This window comes from Citrus clementina, unplaced genomic scaffold (genome assembly GCF_000493195.1).
Source record: "Citrus clementina cultivar Clemenules unplaced genomic scaffold, Citrus_clementina_v1.0 scaffold_5, whole genome shotgun sequence".
In the NCBI taxonomy this organism is placed as follows: domain Eukaryota; kingdom Viridiplantae; phylum Streptophyta; class Magnoliopsida; order Sapindales; family Rutaceae; genus Citrus; species Citrus x clementina.
In genome coordinates this window covers 25,724,329-25,749,210 of record NW_006262201.1, presented here as the reverse complement: position 1 = coordinate 25,749,210, position 24,882 = coordinate 25,724,329, and the positions used below count along the sequence as shown (strand labels likewise).

The 24,882-nt window shown below is 32.4% G+C and overlaps 2 protein-coding genes across 4 annotated transcripts; both read left to right on the top strand.

Moving 5' to 3' along the window:
* The first annotated feature begins 3,323 nt into the window (after positions 1–3,323).
* Positions 3,324–6,759, top strand: LOC112098084. Its single transcript, XM_024183689.1, has 5 exons — positions 3,324–3,714; positions 4,467–4,853; positions 5,010–5,826; positions 5,916–5,955; positions 6,118–6,759. Exons 1-5 carry the CDS (start codon positions 3,324–3,326, stop codon positions 6,757–6,759), a joined length of 2,277 nt encoding a protein of 758 aa, XP_024039457.1.
* An 11,798-nt stretch (positions 6,760–18,557) lies between these two features.
* LOC18042442 (protein LOW PSII ACCUMULATION 3, chloroplastic) lies at positions 18,558–24,674 on the top strand. Of its 3 annotated transcripts, none has more exons than XM_006432561.2 (9): positions 18,558–18,664; positions 18,743–18,904; positions 19,830–19,877; positions 19,968–20,007; positions 20,104–20,204; positions 22,850–23,042; positions 23,118–23,216; positions 23,613–23,730; positions 23,854–24,674. In XM_006432561.2, the coding sequence occupies exons 1-9, from the start codon at positions 18,590–18,592 to the stop codon at positions 23,972–23,974; spliced, it is 957 nt and encodes a 318-aa protein (XP_006432624.2). In that variant the 5' UTR covers positions 18,558–18,589; the 3' UTR covers positions 23,975–24,674. The 3 variants fall into 3 exon arrangements, with proteins under 3 accessions (XP_006432624.2, XP_024038684.1, XP_024038685.1); XM_024182916.1 differs by having other exon boundaries at positions 23,865–23,976; XM_024182917.1 differs by lacking the exons at positions 19,830–19,877; positions 19,968–20,007; positions 20,104–20,204.
* The last annotated feature ends 208 nt before the right edge of the window (positions 24,675–24,882 follow it).

The following is a 24,882-nucleotide window of genomic DNA, read 5'->3' as shown; positions in this document are numbered from 1 at the left end:
ATTGACATTATAATTTAACAGATAGTTGTCGGTTTAATTGTTAAAATTTAAGTCAATTATCCAGTTTATCCTGGCATCCTTAACAACTATATTATGGTCTTAATACAAGTTCAGAGTTATGTTTAACCATACCAATATTATGGTCTAACGATCACATGGGTGCAAATATATTTTTAGAAGTTAATTTCCTTCATTAGTTCATTTATGTAATTACTAATGAAACAATTACTCTTAAAACGCCATGTATCCACTCAATTATAATCCTATTAGGCGAACAATTCGAAAATGAAATTTTCAAAGTAGCCAATGTGGTTATTTCAATTTATAAAAATCATTAAAATCATCCCTGATTATGAAAAAATCTTAGAAAAACTTAATAAAAATTTTAGAGATAACCCAATTCAGCTATGGGAAGTTGATAAAACTTATGCCAAAATTAAGGGATATTATCATTTTACTACCAAAGTTTTACTGACATATCATGTCAGTACCAAGATTTGCCGAAAAGTGCATTTTACTACTAAAGTTTTGCGCCGTTATCAATTCACTACCATTTCGTTAGCAACATTAAAAATTTGCTGATGTCATAAGGGTATCAAAGACATTTCCAGCTGTAAGAGTAAAATTGTCTGTTAATTTGATAGATAAATTATCATTTTACTACCAAGTTTTTAGGAGAATTATCATTTTACTACCGAATTTTTAGGGAAATTATCATTTTACTACCGAATTTTTAGGGGAATTATCATTTTACTACCAAACTCTTGGGAGTAAAATTGACTTTTAACTCAATTTCAGTTAAACATTAACTTTTTCTTAGCGGAATGATAGTGAATTGATAACGGCGCAAAACTTTGGTAGTAAAATGCACTTTTCGGCAAACCTTGGTACTGGCATGATATGTCAGTAAAACTTTGGTAGTAAAATGATAATTTCCCCAAAATTAAAATTAAAAGATCCAAATTTAATCATAAAGGTCAAGCCCATGAGATATGAGCAAGAAAATAGAAAAAGAATTTGATAAACAAATTCAAGAATCTAAGAGTCCACAAAGTAGTCCAGCATTTATGGTTAGGAATCATGCAGAAATTAAACAAGGAAAATTAAGCCGATATGGCTATTAATTATAAAGAATTAATAAGTATTCCAAACTTGATGGATACCTTTTATCTTATTAAAATACATTAATTATTTATGCAATTAATAAAAATATATACAACATGTTTAATTACAAATTTGGCTTTTGACAAATCAAACTTGAAGAATAAAGCTTACCACTTGCTGCATTTGGTACACCTTAAGGACAATATGAATGGGTTGTGATGCCTTTTCAACTAAAAAATGTTCCACAAATATATTTATGAAAAATGGATAAAATTTTCAAACAATTTCATGAATTATGTGGGTATGTTTAGATGAGACATTAATATTTTTCTAATAATGAAATAGATCCACTACTAGAAAAATGGGCTTTACTGACACTTCGTTACTGACACTTTGCAAAAAGTGTCAGTACTTATGTACATATGCACCATTTTCCGCTTTTGACAAATAGGAATCAGAGATTAATGATACTAGGGTGTCAGTAAACTAAACATAAAAAATCACTAACACTAAAGTATCAATGATAAAAAAAATTCATAAAAATTTTGTTTTAGCTCCAACTCGAACCTGGGAGCTCTAAGATTTAAAGCTTTAATGTTTGGAGCACAGACCATCAAATCTCGATGAGTCAAAGTCATAATAATATTTAAATTATTAAAAAATAAAAATACAAATAACAATAACATAAAACACACTTGTTCTCCCCATCTAGACTATATCGACTGTCTCTATCTTGCTTTCATCGTTCACTTTCGCTTTCGTTTTTCTCTTCTCGATCTCTTCTGTTTTGCACTATCCATTTACAAATTAAATTCAATTAATTTAGATAGATAATGAAAACCTAAAACTCTGATTCGTTTTTCCATTTTCCCCAAATTGAAACACAAACCAAAACCCTAATCGCTTGTTATCGAAAGGGTTTTTCTCCAACTTAACCATCCAGTGCCTATACTAGGCAAGCAAGTAAAAGCCATCGACAAGGGGTGAAGTGGCACCATCGGTTCGGTATTCAGGTAATCTCATTCTCCCTGACAAGTTAAGTCCAGAGAAAGAACTGTAGAGGAGGTTATCAGTTGGTAATGGCAGAATGCTTTATTTTTTTGTGCAATTTAATTATTGGGTTTGTTTTAATTTGGCTTATGAATAATATTTTTGAATTTTTATTTTTGGGTTGTTTCAGATATTTAGAAATTGAACAGTCGTGCAACCCTGGTGGGTTTTGTTTTCCAAATTTTTTATTTATTTATTTATTCGTAACTTGAAATTTTTGTTCTTATTTTCTATATCTTCACTCACATGCAGTCCAAAAATACAGGCATTTTAAGTGGTGCATTACTTAAACTCAAAACACTTGCTGCTGCGACTCTGTTTTTTCTGCCACATTTGAGGTCAGTTTCAAACTTTTGTGCATGTGATTTACTGTCATTGTTATTTAAAACTAAGAATGTGCATTTTTTTTAGTTTCTGAAATAAACTGTTAGCTCCGTTTCTTAACTTTGAGCAATAAGTTAGTTGATTTTGAATGTACTAAAATATGAAATTTGATTTTAGCTTTTGCCTTTGTGATTAGGAGATGATTGTTTGGGTGTTATATTGGCTGAACGACTGTGTATTTAGTGGTTACAAACTATTTACATCTCTGTTTCATGTAAAGAGATTCAAATTTTGTTATATAATCCTACTTGTTTATTTATTCTGTTTTGGTTGGACGATTTGTAATAGAGACAATGACTATGATATGAATTAATTAAGTTCGTGGTTGTGAGTATTTTGAGATTGTATAAAGTTGATGATTTGTGTTTGATTCAATAAAGAAATGCTTGTTTTAAAGTAGTTCTGCATGTTGTATTTGAAGTTAAAAAATGATTTATAGAATCTTAAAAAATGGCTTGCAAAGTGGTATGAAGACATTATTTATTTGAACTCTTAACTTTTGTTAGTTACTTGACTTATGAATTAGTTCGACTACTTAAAAAGCCATTAGCACCCATCTTACCTATTAATCTCCTATTTAAGTTTCAAAACTTATTTTGTTTCAATTTCAGGATTTTGTCTAAATTATTATTATAATTAATGATTTATAGGGCTATTAATGATTTTCCAGAATTATAAGTTTATTATTACAACTATAATCATAATAACATTGAACTTTAAATTAATCATGCAATTTAATTAAACTTAAACTAACATTACATATGTGAACAGGTAAAATATTTGAAATGGATAGAAGTTGGATAACTTGTGATAGATTGTCTGTAGAGAATCGTTCTGGAGTTGCTGATTTCTTAGATTTTGCCATTTTGAATGCTGAAAATCGAATGTCAATTAGATGTCCTTGCACCTTTTGTTGTAATATGGAGTTTCATACTCCTCAACAAGTGAAGGATCATTTATTTGAAAAAGGTTTTCTCCCAAGATATATTGTTTGGACTTGGCATGGTGAGACTGACTCTAAATCTACATTTACAAACTGTGAAGACCATTCACATAGTCAAAGATTTAGATGTCATGATTACAGTAATATAATTGACATGGTCGAAGATGCTTACGAGCATTGTGATAGAGATCCTAGTTCTTTTAAGGATATGCTTGAAGATGCTGAAAAGCCTTGTACCCGGGTGCAAAACATTCAAAGTTATCTAGTTTAATGAGACTTTACAATGTGAAAGGGAACTATGGGTGGTCCGATAAAGGGTTTTCTGCTTTCTTAGAAGTCCTTGCTGATATTTTGCCAAATAATAATACTCTACCTATGTCAATGTACGAGGTTAAGAAAACAATGAAAGTGCTAGGCTTAGAGTATGAAAAAATACATGCATGTCCAAATGACTGCATTTTGTATAGGAATGAATTTGCTGATCTTGCTGAATGCCCAAATTGTGGAGCATCTAGGTATAAAAAAAAAAAAGATAGCTCAACAAAATTTAGGAAAGGGGTTCCTAAAAAGGTATTATGGTATTTTCCACCTATTCCTAGGTTGAAAAGATTGTTTTAATCACCACAAACAGCTCAAAATTTAACATGGCATGCTAATAAAAGAATTAGAGATGGCAAACTTCGCCACCCAGCAGACTCACCAGCCCGGCAACTAATTGACAATAAGTGGCCAAAATTTGCACAAGAACCTAGAAATCTCCGTTTAGCTCTCTCAACTGATGGGGTTAATCCACATAGTACACTTAGCACTACTTATAGTTGTTGGCCTGTTATATTAATAATATATAATCTTCCTCCATGGTTGTGTATGAAGAGAAAGTTTTTTATGTTGTCACTTTTGATATCTTGCCCTAAACAACCTAAAAATGATCTAGATGTATACCTAGCACCTTTGATTGAGGACTTAAAAACTCTATGGGATGTAGGTATTGATGTTTATGATGCTTATAGAAAAGAAACCTTTAATTTACGGGCTGTCTTGATGTGGACAATCAGTGACTTTCCAGCATACGGAAACCTCTCTGGTTGTACTGTTAAGGGCTATTATGCTTGCCCAATTTGTGGGATAGACACTTGTGCATGTTGGCTACCACATAGTAGAAAAATGTCATATATGGGCCATCGTCGCTTTCTACCACTCGGTCACCTATTTCGGAAACTGAAAAAGGTTTTTAATGGGAAGCAAGAGTGGAATGAGCCTCCTAAAACTTTGTCTGGTGGGGAAATCTTTAATATGGTGGAAGATATAGATATTAAGTTTGGGAAAAAGAAGGCCAAAAAGCGAAAACATGATGGCGGTGGTGGCGGTGATGGTGATGAGAACATAACTAAAAAATTGTACAAAAAAAAGTCAATCTTTTTTTAGTTAGACTATTGGAAGCATTTATTATTTCACCATCAATTAGATGTGATGCACATTGAAAAAAATGTGTGCGAAAACATATATGACACATTACTTCATCAATCAGGCAAAACAAAAGATGGGATTAATGCTAGAAAAGATCTTGAGTCTTTGAAGATCAGGGGAAAACGAGTTCCTGATGAAACAAACAAAAAAAACAAAGTCCTGCCTCCAGCTCCCTATACTTTGAGTAAAAAAAGAAAAAAAAAACAGTTTTGTGAAACCTTGTTGAGTGTGAAAGTCCCTGATAGGTATTCTTCCAATGTCCAAAACCTTGTTTCAATAGATGATTGTCGGCTACAAGGCATTAAGTCCCATGACTGTCATACTTTGATGCAACAATTTCTAACACTAGCCATTCGAATCTGTTTGCCTATAAATGTGAGAAGGGCCATAATCAGGATGTGCTTCTTTTTTAATACATTGTGCTGTAAAGTGGTAGACCCTAATACTCTTGACCAATTGCAAGAGGAACTTGTAATCACTTTATGCTTACTGCAGCAGTACTTCCCACCTAGCTTTTTTGACTTAATGATCCATTTAACAGTCCACTTAGTTGAACAAGTTAGGTTATGTGGGCCTGTTTATCTTCGATGGATGTATCCTTTTGAGAGACAAATGAAAACTCTCAAGGATTATGTTCGTAATCGCTACCACCCTGAGGGTTGTATTGTAGAAAGTTATATTGCAGAAGAAGCACTTGCATTTTGTGCTGAGTACCTCTCAAATTGTGATGTTATTGGGCTGCCTACTGGTTGTCCAATTGATTTATCTATCAAAAAGCCTTTGGGAGGTGCAAACATAAAGGTGGTTGATGATCCTTTGTTGGCACAAGCACACCGGTGTGTTCTAATGAACACCCCTGAAATCCAAATATATATCGAGTAAGTTGTTAATTTTTTCAAAAAAATATAACTATTGTATTATTAGATTAATAGACTAGTTTTTAAATCTTAATATGGTCTCACTGTAGGGAGCATATGCATTATTTGGCATCAAGAAACCCCTATAAGGCAAAAACAAATCTGTGGTTGCAAAATGAACACACACGTACATTTTCTGGTTGGTTACAAGCAAAGGATATAATTACTTAACTAAATACAATATATGATATAAACTTTAACAAGATTTTTCTACATGTTACTAATTACTGTACTTATTAATTTAAATTATAGGTGGCACATGATAAAGCAAATAATGTGCCGATTGACGAAATAGTGTGCTGGTTGGCAAACAAACCACGCTCAAGCGTGGTGACCTTCTCTGGCTACGAGATAAATGACTTCAATTTTACAACGAGGGACCGGGACTGTAATCGTGTGACCCAAAATAGTGGTGTTAGGGTTGTTGCTAACACTCTACAGATTTCAAGCTCAAAAGATAAAAGTCCTCATTTTGGAGACATGAAGTTTTATGGAGTCATTGATGAGATTTGGCAGCTTGATTATCTAATGGTTAAAAAAACACTTTTCAAGTGTGATTGGGTAGATGATAGAGGGGTTTGCACTGACAATTTAGGTTTCACTGTAGTTGATTTAAATCGGATTGGCTATAAATCTGATTGCTTTATTCTGGCTTGTCATGCAAAGCAAGTATTTTATGTAAAGGACCAGCTAGAGAATAATAAATCAATAGTTTGTTCAGTGACCGACAAAGCTTATAAGTTAAATGGGGAAAGATGTGAAGACGTGGATGTATCTTCTCCATTATCTAACAAACTTCCAGTATGTGAGTTGGATGAGAAAGATGATGAAGGAATTTATGACAGAAAAGATTGTGATGCTATTCCAATAGATATTGATTTAGAAAATCAGTGAATGCATTATTGTAGTTAGTTTCTAGCACCAATTTTCAAAGTTTTCCAGTAAGTGATTTATTTATTTCATTATATGCTATTGCTCTTGTATTAACTTATTAATCTAAATGATATACTTATTTATTTTAATCATTTTCAGGATTGTAGGAGATGGCTGACGATGTTGAGTTCACTCTTCCGGAGCTCGACGGAAGACCAAGGAGAAGAAAACAAACAAAAAAAAAAGGTTTGCAAAAACAAGAAGTTAGTCATGAAGCTGCAATTGAGTACAATTCTTATGGTGTTCCGGTTGGAAAGGGAAGAAATGATCTTAGGAGTTACATTGGAGTCATTGTACGTGAAACAATTTCAATTTTACTTGATGATTGGAGGCGTGTGCCACTGGAGATGAAGGAAACTTTGTGGGTTCATTTTCAGGTTTTGTTTTCTTGTTTCATAGTATGTTTAAAGATTTTATATAACTTCCAGATTTTTTTAAAGTTGATGCTAATCCATGTTATTGGTTGACAGAAAAAATTCAAATTGAGCTTGAAATGCAAAAGCCAAGTATTAAAGTGGATGGGGGTTGCATCAAGAAACTTTCGTTGTGAACTGGCAACTGAATTCGTTCTACCTAACAAGGACGATCGAAAGTCACTAAGGTTGCCTCCTATTGAATATCCAAGCATTAAAAAGGAAGATTGGAAACTTTTTGTTGACAAAGTTTTGTCTGAACAATTTCAGGTGTGTTGTTTGTTAATATTACCTGATTTAATTGTTGGTAGTTACTAATAATCAGTGGTAACTTTTTGTTCTTCATATAAACTGTTTGTGCAGGAAAAAAGTAAGAAGGCAAAAGACAAAAGAGCAAAGAATGTTGTATAGAAAAGTAAGTGGGGTAATATGGAGTAATTACAGTAACATAAGTAATCTAATGCGTATAATATAATAGAATCAATTATTTATGTTTTATGTCACCTTGTAACAGAAAAAGGAGAGTGGAGTTTCTGAGCGGGAGATTGATCGTAGTGAAGCTTGGTTAATGGCACGAGCAGACCGAGATGGCAAATATGCTTCTGATGTGACGCCAATTGCTGAGAAAATAGTAAGTCACTTGTATACTTAATTCTTATGAATTTTCTTTATAATATGTGTGTGTGGGGGTAGATATTTACGTACATATATACTACTTTTTGTAATAATTGTATGGCAACATTTACAAGTGACAGAAACTCAGTAAGATTTTATCAGAACTTATTTCTTCGCATATAAAAAGGTTAAAACTTGTGTGAGGTGTTGTCTTGTAATATTTTATGTAGTTTCAATTTGAACTGTATATGGATTTGCTCTTTGTTAAAGATTCAAGAAGGATATTAGTTTAGTTTAGCTGATGTCTTGTACTCGTAATTGCGGATTTACAATATTTTTTTTGTAGAATGAGCTGAAGAGTCAAGTTGAACAAGGAACATTCCAATCACAAGGGTCACATGACATTCTAGGTGAAACTCTTCAGAAGCAGCCAAATGGAAGCAGGGCGCAAGGAGTGGGGCAATTCGTCACCCCATCTATGTACTTTCATGTCCCTGATGCCACTGAGTTAGCAAGAGAAAGAAATATGTATCAAGAGAGTTTCCAATTCATGTCTGCTCAATTAGAACGCATGAATGCAAGGTTAACTGCGTACAACAATACTGAAGTTGGAAGTTCTAACTTTCCTAAGCCCAAAACTTCCACTGGTGTTCAGATTGACAATGATCAACAATCCCCTGAAACTCTTGGAAAAAGAAAGGTATATGGCCTGTTACATGTCATTATTTTATTTCCATTTGTATATGCATGTATTACTACTAATGGTATGTATTTTGATTATTGCAAAGGCTGATTTCCCATCCGGTAAGTCGACTCCAAAATCTGTGAAGAGTAAAATCAAGGACAGTCCCACCACAATTTCCCAAGCAACTCCTTAACAAACCCCCGAAAAAGTAGACTGTGAAATTACTTCAAAGCCCACACCGAGAAGATCTCCTCGACTAACTCCTAAAGTACTAGATAGGCAATTCTTCTGTCATGACAAAGTACCCAACAAAGAACCACCAGTTATCAGACCAACAGAAGTAGCCAAAAAAGAACCCAGAGTCATCATACCAGCAGAAGTAGCCAAAAAAGAACCCAGAGTCATCAGACCAGCAGAAATAGCCAAAAAAGAACCCCGAGTCATCAGACCAGCAGCAAAAGACCTCAATGTACGTGTGAAGAATACACGGGCAGCAGCACGATCAAGAAAGAATGACATGAGTGAATATATGAACATGTTTAACCTGTTCATCGAGAATTCTTTACCTCGGTTGATCAGGATTCGGCATGACACAGCAACCTTTGGTGAAATTTGGGAAACACACTTGGACAAAATGATTTGTGCTGAAATCATCGAGTTTAAAGAGGTCTCAAACTGCATCATTAACATATGGATCAAGTACGGTAAATCATAACTTATGTTTTAGTAAACTTGGCCCTATTATTTTGTTTCCTATATTCAAACTTACTTCGTTATATATATTTGTTTCCTCTTAGACACCTGTATGAGGAGATGGAGAGCAATGGAAGTACTAAACCAGTTCAGTTTGGGCTTTTTGAGAAACTATATCCAAGGGTCAGTTTCAAAGACAGGACTCAATACATTTCAAAACTGTTAGGCTTGGCAGAATTGGGACAAGTCATCGTATTCCCGTATAACCCTGGGTATAACCTTTTTCATTTGCTAGTAATATTCTTTAATTTGTAGATTAATCACTTTTACTTGTAATTCATGTGTGAGAACAATTTTTACTTTGTTTAGTGCCCACTGGGTGTTATTGGCAATTGATATGGTGAGACGTACAACCTATTACCTTGATCCTTTGGAAGGTAGTCCTGATGAAGAGCTAATGCAGATTGTCAATCAGTTAAGTTTGTTATTTGTATCTTTGATCATGCTATTTTATTTTTATGTCTTATGCTAATTATTTGCTAACGTTAGCTATGTCTCTTAATTGTAGGGGGATTTGAATACATCAGAGTTTAAATTCTAATACAAAGGCCAATGTTCAATGGATACCTGTCAAGGTAAAAATCAGACAAACCTAACTAATTATTGTTAACGTACAGTAAAAAATTAATGTAATTTTGACCTTGTAGTGTCCGAGGCAGCCGAGCAGCTTTGAATGTGGTTACTATGTGATGAAATACATGCAAGATATCATCACAAATGTGAACGTTCTGAAAAATAATGTAAGTATTGAAAATGATTTTTACAATACTGTATCATATTTTTTTAATTTATTGTGAAATGAATCAGCTCAAACACCTGTGTGCTTCTTTACAATTATCTTTTTATTGCGTATTGTATGCATTTTATAAACTGTGAGGGTACTTATAATGGTGACTATGTTGCATACTGTTGAATAGATTATATGAATATCCATATAGACATGAATTAGGATTTGGGATATACACAATGTACTGCATATCCCAACACAAAACAATTGTTTGGGTTGCAAAGTAGTTGTTAGTGGGGATGTGCTATGGTGTTGTTGCTTGTACTTTACTTTGATGAGGATAAGTTGTCATCCTAATTAAGGTTTTGTATCTACATCCATATTTGTATTAAATCGCGTACTGTTGGGGTTCACAAGTTGCTTCGGCTATCAAATATTGTTGTTGTTGGGGTTCACAAGTTGTTTTTTTTTTTTGGAATTACCATGATCAGGATGTTCAGTATTTACCTATATAATTTTGGATAAAACAGTAACATTGTTGGAGTTTATTTGTTGGCTTTAATTGTTAACACACAAATGTATTTAAATGAATGATAATTAAGTAGTTTAGTCAAGGATTTTCGGTGAATAACTTGTTGTTTTAAAATTAAAGTTCAAGGGAGTTGAGGAATACACTGTCAAGGACCTCTCGCGACTTCGTGATCAGTGGGCTACATACGTTGCCAAGTTAATTACAGCCTACAATCGCGAGGTAACATACAAGTAATTTATGATTATTTTTCCTTAAAACAAATCTGTGATTTATTTTTTGTGGTGTGCTAATTGATTTTATATACTTGTAGGTGGAAAAAAAATGAAGGCATATGCGGACTCCAAAATCAGTGACTCCAAAATCAGTGACATTGTTATCTGTTTTTTCTTCTTGGCTAAATTTTCCGAAATTAATTTAGTACTTTACCGTGTATACTACTTGTTCAAAGCTTAATTTTGTACTTGAACTTGTTTTTTACCCCCAAACAATGATGTATTTGAACTATTTTAATTTAACTGATGTATTTGAAATGTGTATTATGTGAATTGCATTACAAGATTTGGTATGTTTAATATATTTTGGGTTTATTTTAATTGTAAAATAAACATGAATAATGTCATTAAAAAAAATAAAACACAACCGGTATAGCACCGTTAATACTGACACTAATTATTTAAATGACGAAAAGAATTTTTGATGTTACTGAGTCAGTGGATTCCTGATACTGTAGTCACATAAATCAGTGACATGTAAATAGTATCATTAAATGCTAACGCGATTGAGTCACTATCCTTGTGACTCTCTAGTGACACAAAATACTGACATAAAAATAGTATCAACTGATACTAACATCATAGTATCACTATGGTGGTGATACTATAGTGACACAAAATACTGACGAAAAAATCACTGACACCAAAGATTAGTGTCAGTGTGTTCTGGCTTGAGCATTACTGACACAATTAACAAGTGTCAGCAAAAGTAATTACTGACACTAAATTGGTGTCAGTAAAGCCCATTTTTCTAGTAGTGATCACATTAATCATCTTATTTTATTATTATTATTATTATTTTACAGAAAAATGCAAGAAACATAAAATACTACTTTTTAAAAGGAAAAGTGAGATAATGAAACTTAGAATAGAGTTTCTAAGATTAATAATAGACGAAATTGGAATTGAGATACAACCTCATATTTCTAAAAAAATATATTTATTTTTAAATAAGTTAGAATCTAAAGAGTTGATTTAAAGATTTTTAAGATGTCGTAATTATACTGAAAGTTTCATAGAAAACTTAGCAAAAGAAAGGCAACCCCTAGAAGGATAATTAAAAAAGAATAATACAAAAACATGGGAAGATCTCCATACAAACATTGAAGATTAAAAAGAAATGTAAAAATCTATTAAGATCAGGATTTCCAACAACCAATGGTAATTTAATTTTTGAAACAGATGCTTATGACAATCACTAAGGAACAATGTTAAAAACAAATTAAGAAAAGATTTGTAATACAAGCTGAACATTTAAACCTGCAAAAAAAGAAGAAAAGAATTAGCATAGTAATGAAAAGAACTTGTTAGCTATTAAAAATGGGATAGCTAAATTTACTTTCCTTTTATTACAAAAAAAAAAAAAATTAAGGTTAGATCTTATAATACTCAGGTGAAAATATTTATAGTCAAGCAAACTACCTAATTTACCTCAATATAAGAGATTAATTAGATGACAACAATTCTTCGCAGAATTTGATTTTGAAATTAAATATATTAAAAGATTTAACAATTATACTGAAAATTTTCTTAATATCAAAATAGAATGGAGAAGAATATTTCTAAAATAATAAAAGGTATAATGATGTGCTCTGAAGATTAAGAATTGTTTCACAAAGGAAATATGATGACTTCTGATGGGCTTTCTATGATTGATGATGCCCAAGAAGAATTAGTAAATTTTTTCAAGACAAAAGTTTACAAAATCGTCTAGAAGTTCAAACATCATAACAATATATTAGCAATATGCTAAAAAAGATCTATTTCAAGAATCAAAATAAGGGGTTGATTACTAATAATTCATCACAAAACTTAAAGACCAAAATCCAAAGCATTTACTCACAATTCATGATCTATCAATATACAAAGGGGGAAAGTTACCAAAACTCTTCACAGAGCTTAAAGTCTCAATATACAAAAAGCGGACAGTTTAGTCAAAGGCCAAATTCTAATTAGAATGTGACTATGCTTATGAATACAAGAGAATTAGTAAATTAGCTTATGAGATTCGTCTTAATTAGGTTATATTACTATATCATTAAGGATTATACTAAAAATTAACTTCATTCAAGAAACGAATCCAGAAATAATAAAAAAACATGTTTAATATGGTTTTATTAATCTTATTTATGTCAGTGAAAATTGCTGGGAGCCAGAATTAGTTCTAAAAACAATCATAGAAGCTATTATTAGCCTAAAAAAAGTAACTAAGACAAAAGAGTCAATTTATGTCAAATTTCTTACTACTTGCCCAGTGTACTATAATACATGGTATCCAGCAATGCACATGATATAAGTTGGAATTAATAGCAAAAGAATTAATCCAACCATTATTTTGGATCAAGTCTACAATGACTATGATCTTAAGTTATTTGAGTCGAAAGTTCTCTCCAACAAAAGAGCAATTGGCATGAAAGTCTTCTATGAATAATTTTAGAGGATAAGCAAGGAAAAAGTATTGCTACGTCAAGTCATAATAGAGTATATAATCTTTTCTTTAAAAAGAAAAGAAAGCATTTTAACCAGGCAAGCCATCTTGAAAGAAAAAAAAAGGTGATTTACAAAAATCTTATAGAATCTAGCCAGCCAATGCACCACGAGATATGTAAAGTGCTAGGCATCAATTAGATTATGGCTTTTGCTATGAAAGGTCAAAAAAGGGCACAATCGAAGAAGATATGTCTCTAGATGAAGACCTCATAATAGGTATGTGGCAGGAGACCATTGAAAGATAAAAGATGCCTGCTTAAGAATCAATAATTTAGAAAGAAAGAAACCGAGGGAAAGGACAAACCTTTGTCAGCCAAAGAAAAAAAGATGATAACAGTTGCCATCAATAATATCAAAAAAGACAATAAGGAGAAATAGTCACCTTATCTCCATAAAATCTACCACAAGGATGTTGCATATGTAGGAGAGATAATCTTATTTCTTATTCAAGTCCATATATAGAGTCATGTAAGAGCGGAGAAGCATTTGCATCTCTCACGACCCTCATCTTCAAACTTTCTTTGTAAAAATTTCAGTGATAAAATAAAGAACTCTTTTGGAGTGAAACTATCATCTTCTATATATCTTGTTTTTAATTTTTAGAAATATATTAAGAATCTTACATGTCTGCACTCATATTAAAAGAAGAAGACTCCATATTACTCAGCAATCTTCCTAAGATGATTGCTAGAAAGTCACTCAGACAAATCCTGTTCGGCCAATTTACAATGCGTTATGTTGGGTTGTATGGAACAGTCCTTGAGGTAATTCTACAGGACATGTATGGAGTTATTGCGATGCCAACTATGGACCAATCTATAATTGGAGAGAACTAGTGAATCTATTCCAAAATTTCAAAAAGAATAGTACACTAATTAACATTATGAATTACCTTATATTTTTTCACAAACAAAAACATGTTGGGCCTTGATTGTTTCCTAGAATTTATAAGATATGAGGTGATAATAGTAACTCAATTTTAGAAAAATGGAAAGATCAGTCAATAGACCTCTAGATGCAGTTGATAATTTAGATTTTGTCAAGAATATCGAGTTATTGATACAATAAGGATTGTTAATACTCGATTAATTGCAAGCAAATGCTTGTACGAAAATATGAAAAGGATAAACATTGAATGAAACAATGAAATTTTTGAAATTTTTGAAGAAAAAATAGGGTAGCATTAATGGAATATCTTAATCAGTCTTGAAATAATTCAAGATAGCAAGTGCAAGATAAATAAAAGGTCTCTAGAACATCAATAACAAAGGTTGAATAATAAATAATAATAACAACAATAATAATATGAACTTTTCAATTTAGGACGCTAGATTTAGATTGCAAAATATATGTGAAAGCATTGATGATATATATCTTGAATGGGAAAATAGATTAGAAATATATATAAATATGCTAGAAGAAAAATTTGGTCAATGACTAGAAAGTCAAGGAGTTATAAAATGCAAGTGCTAATGTATACTCAGAATTTATAGATCTTTATGAATATTATAATCATTTAAACCTTTATAAAATATGGTAAAAGCTTTAAAAATAGATGTAGAAGAGATGAACAAAGAAGTCATCCAACAATTCAGAATCAATAATTAAGTATATAAGGACCTAACCGAAGAAATGAAAAAATATTTGAATAAAAGAAAAATCTATGACAAAAACAAAACTAATCACGTGTTGTTGAGATATCAATTTGTTAGTCAATTCAACAGATCGCAATTTATAATAGTTGTAAATTCTGATGACTAAAGATGGCCAATGGACCGGGGCCATGTGGCGTGACATGGGCATAACATGACACGAGCAGTTTCGGTAGGACACGCGGCACGGCACGGCACGTACGTTGGCTGGGTTGGGCTTAGAATCTTAATTACGTGGGCCTTAAAAGTATGGCACGATTAGAGATGGATCAAAGCACAGTATGGAAAAAAACACATAACAAGTACGCTTCACTAATGGGCTAGTACATGGCCCGTAGGTTATCAATAGCATATGAGCCAAAATATATCAAAGTAAAATTTTTTAATGAGAAGTAAACAAAAAAATGTTATGACTTTACAAATATCTTGAAATTAAATTTTTTAATATATTTTATTAGCATAGGCTTTTAAAAATTAATTTAAGTGTTAGTTTAAAAAATTTCTAATTGTCTTATGTTTATAATTTGTTAAATGAATAAATGAAATTTAAATAATTTCTTTGAATATATTTTATATTTTGGCCGCTTGAGTTTATAGATTTGTATTAATCATTACTATGATCTATGGAATTAAATTTACGTATTGTTGTATTATAGTTTATTATTGTGAAATTAAATATATAGTTGTGAAATTCTGATAAATTGATTATGAAACGTTAATTGTTCCCTTAATAAAAATTATTTTTATTGTTGTTGTTGTTGTTCTTCTTCTTCTTCTTCTTATTATTATTATTACTATCTACTACTACTATTACTATTATTGTTGTTGTTGTTATTGTTGTTGTTATTATTATTATTATTATAAGTGCATGAGCTGATGGGCTTGAAAAAACACGTAAGGCACGTGGGTTTAAATAAAGTACGCCAGGCATGTGGTCATGCCGTGGGTCATACTAGACCTAAAAGAAAAAATTTGAACACGACACAACATAGTCCGTTTACTTAATAGGTCGTATCGTACCGCCCCACAAACCCAAATGAACTTTAGTTTGATGGGCCATGCCGTGCCGTTGGCCACCTTTAGTCATGACCCCTTCAATTTTTTAAACAAAACAAAGAGAAAATCGGGAAATTTACAAAAATAGTCATAAAATTTTTACATTTTTCAAATTTAACCCCTCAAATTTTTTTCTATTATAACTAGTCAAATGCTAAATTTTTGGACCAAATTGCCCTCGCCACTTTCATCGAATTTTCAAACAATGCCACTCTTACAATACTCAACACTCTCAACAAACCTTAACTCTCTCAACACCCTCAATAAACCTCAATACTCTCAACATTCTCAACACTCTTAGCATAACAAAAGTATAAAATCATCAATTGGAGAGTATTCTAAAGGTTATTCCATGTTCTTACAGTATTCTAAAGGTTATTCCATGTTCTTACACAAATATAAATTTTTAATGTATTAAGTCTATAGTTTAAGTTCAAAATTGATGTAGATTTTGTTGTAAATGTTGTTATTTTTCATTTATAAAGTACTGTAATTTGTTAAAGTAGTTAGATTTGAGTTGAGAAATAAAAAAATTGTTGAAAATAGTGGAAATTCGAGTTAGAAACGAAACCCAGATTATGTGCGACATGTACGTTTTGGAAGTCATAACTTAAGCTATATGTGTCCGTTTTTTGCGTATGATATACCGTTTCAAAGCTTACGACGAGACGAATCAAACTCATAACTTTTTCGCCGGTCTCCCCCATGATCAAACCAAAAATTTGCATCAATTTAAGTGCAACGAGCACCTATTGCACAAAAAGTTAATTTCACAAATATTCTCCGTTTTTTACGCAAATGTTTGGTTTGATCATGGGGGAGACCAGCAAAAAAGTTATGGGTTTGATTCGAAACGATAGATTATACGCAAAAAAGGGACAAATATAGCTTAAGTTATGACTTCCAAAAAGTACCTAGCACATACTGTAATTTTGTGCGACAGGCTGAATTATGTGTGACATATTGTAATTTTACCTTGAGAAACTAAATCCAATCAATTTGTTTAGTTTGTTTTAAAAGTTTTTTATGTAAAAATGATAAGGTTTTAACTATATATGAGTTACTTAATATTTATCAGGATTTAAGCACTAGAATAAATCGAATCTTGATCTAAGAATGCCAATGGGATGGGGTGGGGTGGGGGTGGAGAAGCCTACCCTATTCCCCACTCCATTAAAAATTTCATCACCATTCCCCAATAAATTTAGAGGAGTGGGGATTGATTTCCCAATCTTCATGCCATTCTTTATTTATTTATTTTATAGTAAATATTGATATATGATTCCAATAAATCAAAATTAAGATTTAAATAAAATTATTATCATATTATCATGTATCTAAATTATTTTTAAAAAATCTCCAAATGTTTGAAATAATATCTTGAAATAATATCAAAATTGAAAAATATTTGAAGAGAGCGGTATCTTAAGAGAGAAAAGAAAACATAACAATGTTTTAGGTTGAATAAAAAATTATATTGTAGGGTTTTATTTTAATTATAGCCCATTTATTTCAAGTAAAAATAAAAAGAAAAATTATTAACTAACATTGTAATTGACAAAATAAAAATTATTAAATAAAAATTAGAAAAATATTTATATATAATAGGGATTGGGGTAGGGGGTGAGGTGGAGAATACAAAACTAAATGCTACCCTATTAAGAGTTTGAGAATTATTTTTCCCTAATTGCCCACTCTATTCCCCACAAATTATTCAAAATTTATCCTATTTACGGTGGAGCCCCATGGGACGCCAAATTCATGGAAGATTTTATCATTTCTATCTTGTTCCCACTTGACACGCTTCACTTTAATAATGCAAACCACTTTTTGAAAAAATAAAATAAGGGTGATGGTAGAACTACAATATTTTATACAAATAAATATAATCAAAATTTATTGATTAGATAAAAATATAAAATAATAAAAATAAATCGCGTGAAACAGTAACTATTTTAATTCAACTAATTTTATCATTACTAATAAAAAATAATGCACAACCTCTCAATATTTTTTAATAAATAATTTACCAAATTTATAAATTTGTTTATTCGCATGAATTAGTTAAATTCCCAGGTACAAAAGAGCACAATATTTTTAAATTTTTTATTTAAAAATAACTATATTTTAACTATATATGAGTTAGTGAATATTTATTAGGCGAGTTAGTGAATATTTATTAGATTTTAACCACTCGAATAAACCGTATATTGATCCCATCCCAGTTGTCACCCTTAACCTTAATAACGCAGACCATTTTTTTAAAAAATAATAAAAATGAAATAAGAGTGAGGATGGAATTATATATTTTTATACAAATGAATATAACATAAATTTATTAATTAAATAAATATATAAAAAATAATAAAAATAAATTACGTGAGTCAACAATTATTTTAATTCACCTAATTTGATGATAACTATGTCTTTACTAATAAAATAATGCACAACCTCTCAATATTTTTTAATAAATAATTTACCAAATTTATAAATTTTTTTATTCGCATGAATTAGTTAAATTCCCAGGTACAAAAGAGCACGGTATTTGAAAGGGGAGCGTTTCTTCTCTCTCTTTCTCTTTACTTCGTGGTTCAAAATGCCGTTATCCTCCAATACAGCCATCGCCCTCCCTACGCTTCCTATTCCGGTTTCTTCAATTCCACGTCCACAGGTATACTCTGAGTCTGTAATCATTACTTTTTAATTTTTTAAAATTGTTTCTAAATGGAATAATTGTCACTAATTGCAGGTAAATTGTAGAATCGAAATTTTCAGTGGTCAAAGAATCGTCACATTTTCGCCGTACAGAAGAAAACGCAATTGTCTCACCAATTCGGTTTCAAGCGATGGCAACAACTCCATTAACGTCGATATTCCCTTTCCCAGTGACTATTCAGAGCTTCTTGATCAGGTACGCTGGCTTCTGCATTTGTTTATTTACCTTTTTATTAGATTAAGCTTTAGGATCTGTTTGATATCGAGTTCTTGTAGTTTTTAACTGTATATGTGTGGTGAAAAAAAAAAAAAAGGCTATAGCTGTGATGTAAAAGTTGACTGTGTTTGGTAAATATGACTTATAAATAATATTTTTTAACAAAACTGATAAAAGGTGATATAAGTTTTTTGTCAAAATATTTTGAGATAAAATTATTTGTGCTCAAAAGCTGCGGCTGTAAGAGTTTACCAGACACTTTTATATATCTGAGCTCCCCAATTGCAATGCCGAAGGGATCCTTAAACTTGTTAAATGAAAAGCTGGAGACATTTCAAAACCAATTTGGCCTTTTTGAAGCTATTAGAAAACAGGCATTGGGTCCTGCTTGTTGTTTTATCCAAAAACATTCACGGGGTAGATAAATTGTGGCAATTTTAGAACAGCATCAACAACTTTCACAGTTTAAGTTACAGATATGTGGATCATATTTCTATATCTGTTGAACATTTCTTTGGTGGGGGTTTTGGAGACTTAAATCAAAACATCTGCTTTTGTGAAATCATCTTCTCTCTACATCGAAGTTGTTGTTTTTGTGTAAGAATCCCTGTGTTATAGTATCTTAGGATGATTATATTTCCAAAATACTATTAGCTCTGCATTTAGTTTAAAACTCTAAACTACTGTCACCACATCATATTGGATGAGTGGCACCTTTAAGATGAGTTGTCAAAGCAGTCTAAAAATTACACAAAGAAACAGAACCTCTTTGGAACCTCTTGGAAAACACAACTTGGTGGCTCTCTTGATACAACTTGATGTGTATCATCTGTTCTGTAGTAGTTAGATAATAAGTATCGGAGTAGGAGCATCTACTTAGTTTGGGCTTTTGACCTTTAAACAGGCAAAAATGGCTGCTGAATTAGCTGTGAAGGATGGCAGGAAGTTGATGGTGAGTTATTACTGGATAATTGAAGAGCTATATGCCCACATCGACTGCAGAATAAGTATATAGTTTATGATGAACAAGTATATGTTACAGGAGATCGAATTCCCAACAGCTGGCCTTGATTCTGTACCAGGTGCCCTCCACAACTAACCCTTACCTCCCACCCCTTACCGAAGAGCAACCCAAATATGTTGGTTATTACCTCTCACTTTTTGTAATTGTGGGACAGGTGATGGTGAAGGAGGAATAGAAATGACTGGAAGTATGCGGTTAATACGTGAATTCTGTGACCTGTTTGTGACTCCGGAGAAAGTTACACGAACTAGAATAGTAAGTATTGTGTATGTGAGCAGTGTTATTTTAATATTTTCTTCAAAGTGAAGGTAGTGTTTGTGTGTACATGTATGCGTGTGTGTATAAAACATAAATAAATACATGCATATGACGAATTTCTGTCCTTAAACCAAGGTGGAACTAATTTCTGCCCCAAGTGCAACTGCCAAGATTTTACCAGATTGACTAGATATCAGAAGTTAGATGTCTATCGTTTTATTCTCAGAATTAGCAGGAATTCATTTTTGTCCAAAAGGGCTCTAGGAAAAGAGGTTATCTTCTTCCTCCTAAATTCCCTTTCTCTCGTTAAGGCAGGATTGGTCCCAAGTCCCTGATACAATCCTTGATGACTTTTATTAGTTGGACAAGTGAACACCTTGAACAGGTCTTCTTGAGCTCAGTACAATTTGTGCAGTCGTTTTTCTTTTAATTTCTTTTGAAATGAGTTACCAAGGTATGACCTCTAAGAGAATGTATTAATTGAATGAGTTAACAACATTGATTTGGCTCCTAGACCTCTATGCAATTTGTGTCAGTTAGTTTTGCTTTGTATTCTTTTTAAATGAGTCCAGATTTGGTCATCGGTGGAGAAGGATGCTGAAGTGATGCGCCTACCCACAGAGGACCTGCCATTTGGCAAGTTTGATGAGTTCCATCAATGGAATCTACAAATTAAATGATATGGGTACAATACCCATGTCATTTAGAATAAAATATTTGTGGTTCCCATCCATGGGATCCATCAGACCTGCCAATGGTGGGTCCTTAGTGGGTGGACAACAAGTTTTTCTCCATTGGCAGATAAATGAGTTAGCTTTTTCCATGCTAAGTTTTTCATGGATGATAAATTTTCTTTGTGCTGCAAGAAACACCTACTAACTCTTTATTTTTTTCTTTTATTTTTGGGCTCCTTATAAATGCCATTAGACGTGAGATTGACTAAAACAAACTTCCTTTTTCCCCCCTTAACATAAACATATGACAGATAATCACTAAGTCCTTTGTTATGAGAACCTTTGTCTGAGCAAAAGCAGATGTCAATTGCTAATAATGTTCTTTTGCAGCTTTTTGCATATCTGTTTTTTGGGTTTTGTGCTTTGTAATTGTTTGCTGTGACCATAGGAGCTTCTACCCATATTATTTTCAGTGTTTAAATAAATCCAAAAGCTTGCACTTTAAGTCTGTCTTAATTTCTGAGGTATACTGTTAATGAGACCTCTTGCCAAGTTCAAGCTTCTTGATGTTTTGTAATTGCTTTAGTTGCGGTGGTTACTTTGCCATAGGTGATAGAACTGACTGTTGAACTCTTGAATACAACTTTCACCAAGCATCTTTAAAATCTCATAGACCATGTCTGCCAAGTTTGATTTTGTTCCTATCTCATTCTTTTTTAATTAAAATGTTTTCATTTCTATTAAAATATGGTTGATTGATTGTGGACATGAGATGTCAGTGATTGGATTGCATCCAACGACTAACACATGTTTGATTATTTATGACTAAGAAAAGAGATCAAAGAAGGTTACGGGCGACAGGGGACAAAGTCTTCAAATTGTAACCTTCAATATGACTCTCTGTGGGAAAGGTTTCCCTTAATTTCTTTCAAACTTACTCATTTTCCGAACCAAGCACTAGGCATGGTCTCTTCATATGTCATCAAATTTGGGAGGTGTCTTTTTGGGGTTCTGCCAAAGTTTTATTTGTGGGTTTGAAATGTAAGAAACCAGAGTCTCGGCAGTTTGAGCCTGCCAACTTTTGAAATAGGCATTTCTATCAACAGTACATCAAGAAGCTAGAGCCTGCCAACATTTGAAATATGCATTTCCACAGTCAAGGTTGCCAGTAGTTCAACAAAGTGTCCGCTGGGCCAATTATTAACCATTGTGTTAAGTGCACAAAATTCTAGCAGGACTAAATATGACGCCAGTCCTTTTGTTGAATTTTTCAATGCAATGTTGGGTCCTTCAGAAAAAAGCTATTTCTACTTGTTAATCCAACGGTTAGAAAGAAGCTTTTTGTTCCTGGTCTTGAGGTCCCAACAGCAGACATTAAAGTATGGCTTTTTCAATTCTGAGTTGTCTTCAATTAGATGCATTATGCTAGACTAGTAATTGTTTTAATAAGGAAAGCTTCATGGTGAGAAGCTGATTTTTGAGGAAGGACAAGTTTATTCTTACCTGAAAGTGAATGTTTCACTGAATTGAAGAAAACACAGCTGGTGCCTGGAAGGAGAGCTGGATCAGGATGAAAGACAGGCAATGATTATATATTTGAAAAGAGAGATAATAAAATCAACTGTGTGTGGGGCAGGTAAAGCAATCAATCAGGCTCTCTGCACTTTAGGAGTGTAGGCAATCCATCAAAGGCCATCAATCAACTCTGTTTTTTTTTTTTTTCATATAATAATCAAACAAATGTTAGCCCTTAGATGGCATCCAATTGTTCATTGTCTCATATTAGGATGTAAACTAAATTCACAAGAGGATCCCTCTGCATATATATTTCATGTGCATAAGGTGTATGAATAATGTTTTCTGTATGCATTTCCTACTTGTTAGTAGTCTGTTTAATGCCCATTTTTGATTATCTGATATCTATGTTCATGATTCGTTTCGTGATCTTGGTCTGTCATTTGATTTTAGTTTTTCCCAGAGGCAAATGAAGTCAAATTTGCAAGAAAATCGGTCTTTGAAGGATCATCATTTAAGTTGGACTATCTAACAAAACCTTCATTCTTTGAGGATTTTGGATTCACTGAGAAGGTTAAAATGGCAGACCGTGTGAAGCCGGAAGATGAAATGTTTCTAGTCGCCTATCCATATTTTAATGTCAATGGTAGTCTTACACCTTGTCTTCTCATTGATATTCATTCCTTAAGGTAATTAATTTTGCTTTTCTTTTGTCTTGTAGAAATGCTTGTCGTTGAAGAGCTTTACAAAGAAGCTGTCTTCAATACTGCCCGGAAACTGATTATATTCAATGGAGAACTTGACCGGATAAGGTCTGGGTGTATCCTTCACCATTCTTTCATTCTTATCGTACTTTCTGTAAATTTAGTATGATTTTGATGCTATATAGCAGTTTCTAGATGCCCACCCATTGAATTGCTTGTTTACAACTTTTTGGTCCTTCAATTGGTATCTTGTTGCAGAAATTGAAAGTAAAGTGGGTCTTTTGCTTCTATTTTTGAATTCAATAATTTGAAATTCACTCACAGAAATCTAAAAGGGAATTAATAGGGATGATCATGTTATATCTTTCAATAAAATGTTGCAAGGAAGAATTTTTTTTTTTTTTAACAAATAACAATGACTTAACAAAAAGAATTGGTAACTTGGTTGTAGTAGAGTTGTTTTGGAATGTGCAATGAAAGGATCAGAGAGGATTTCCTTAAATGAGCTAAAGATTATCCGTCATTCTTCTACCCTAAGCTGGCTGCACTATCCAAAACACTTTTTCCTGTGATGGAGACCATATATTACATTCACAATTTTAAGGGTCGCAATGGAGGAACCCTTTTCAGGTTTGCTAGCTAGTTACTGACACTTTTCCTGCGGCAACATATTAATGCTTGCCTAGTATCGCTCACTGTTTTCCTGCTGTTTAACTTATATTTTACATTTTATTCTTTTCCACTTTCTGTTAGGTGCTACCCAGGTTCCTGGAAGGTCCTCAAGAAAGTGAGTAATAAATATATATGTTTGCATCAGCAGGAAGTGATGCCTTCCCTTAAGGAGGTTGCTTTGGATATCCTTCCGTCAGCTTGAGTTTCACCAAAATACTTGTCTGGTGATAAATCCCACTTATGTTATAGCAGATTTGTTTTATAGCTTATAAAAGATCAACTTATGTGCTGAGTTCAATAATTGGTGCGTGATTAATAATTGGTGCGTGATTTCTAGTTTGTAGGTCTTATGCTGAGTATTTTTTATACTAATCTGCCTGTGTCTGAAAGATCTTATTCTTAAGATGAATATAATCATAACTTCCACGTCATAACGTGATTGATATGTCATCTCTGCTCTAAATTAAGCATCAAATTATCAGAAGAATTTGTTACTTAAATAGATGGTTTTCATTTCAATCCTAATGTTCTTTCAGGCCTAAAACTTCATAGTGCTTGTTTATATTGTTAATCAATATATATAAGTTTACTTGGAGGCAATATCGAAATATGGGTAAGTACGACAAGGAAATCTCAAGAAGAAACAAAAACTTAATGCTTGAAAATTTTATTTATTTTGGGGAATCCATTATGAGTTTTGGGCTCCTTAATAGCTTTAGTAAATTTTGGACCCTTATTTTGAACTGTGACCCAGTTACCCTTGTTTACATGATCGAAGATTAGCAACACTCTCTTAAGTCTCAAATCTCTCTCTCTCAACCAGCAAAAATCAACTTCCTTTCCAATCTAAATCACAATGCAAGCTATTTCATCAAACCCAAGACTTACTTCAGCTTAGATTCATATATATTATTTGATTCTTGATTAAGAAAGTGGGTTTCTTTTTTCCCTAGTATTCTTAGAGAATAACAAATATATTTACCAAAAAACACAAAAAAGGTTTATATGTGGCTTGGTTGACAATTTTATTGTGGTAATATGTCGTTTAAAGATGAATGTTGTTGATTTATCGATTCTTGTTTGATTTGGATGGAAGATATGTTGAAGAAA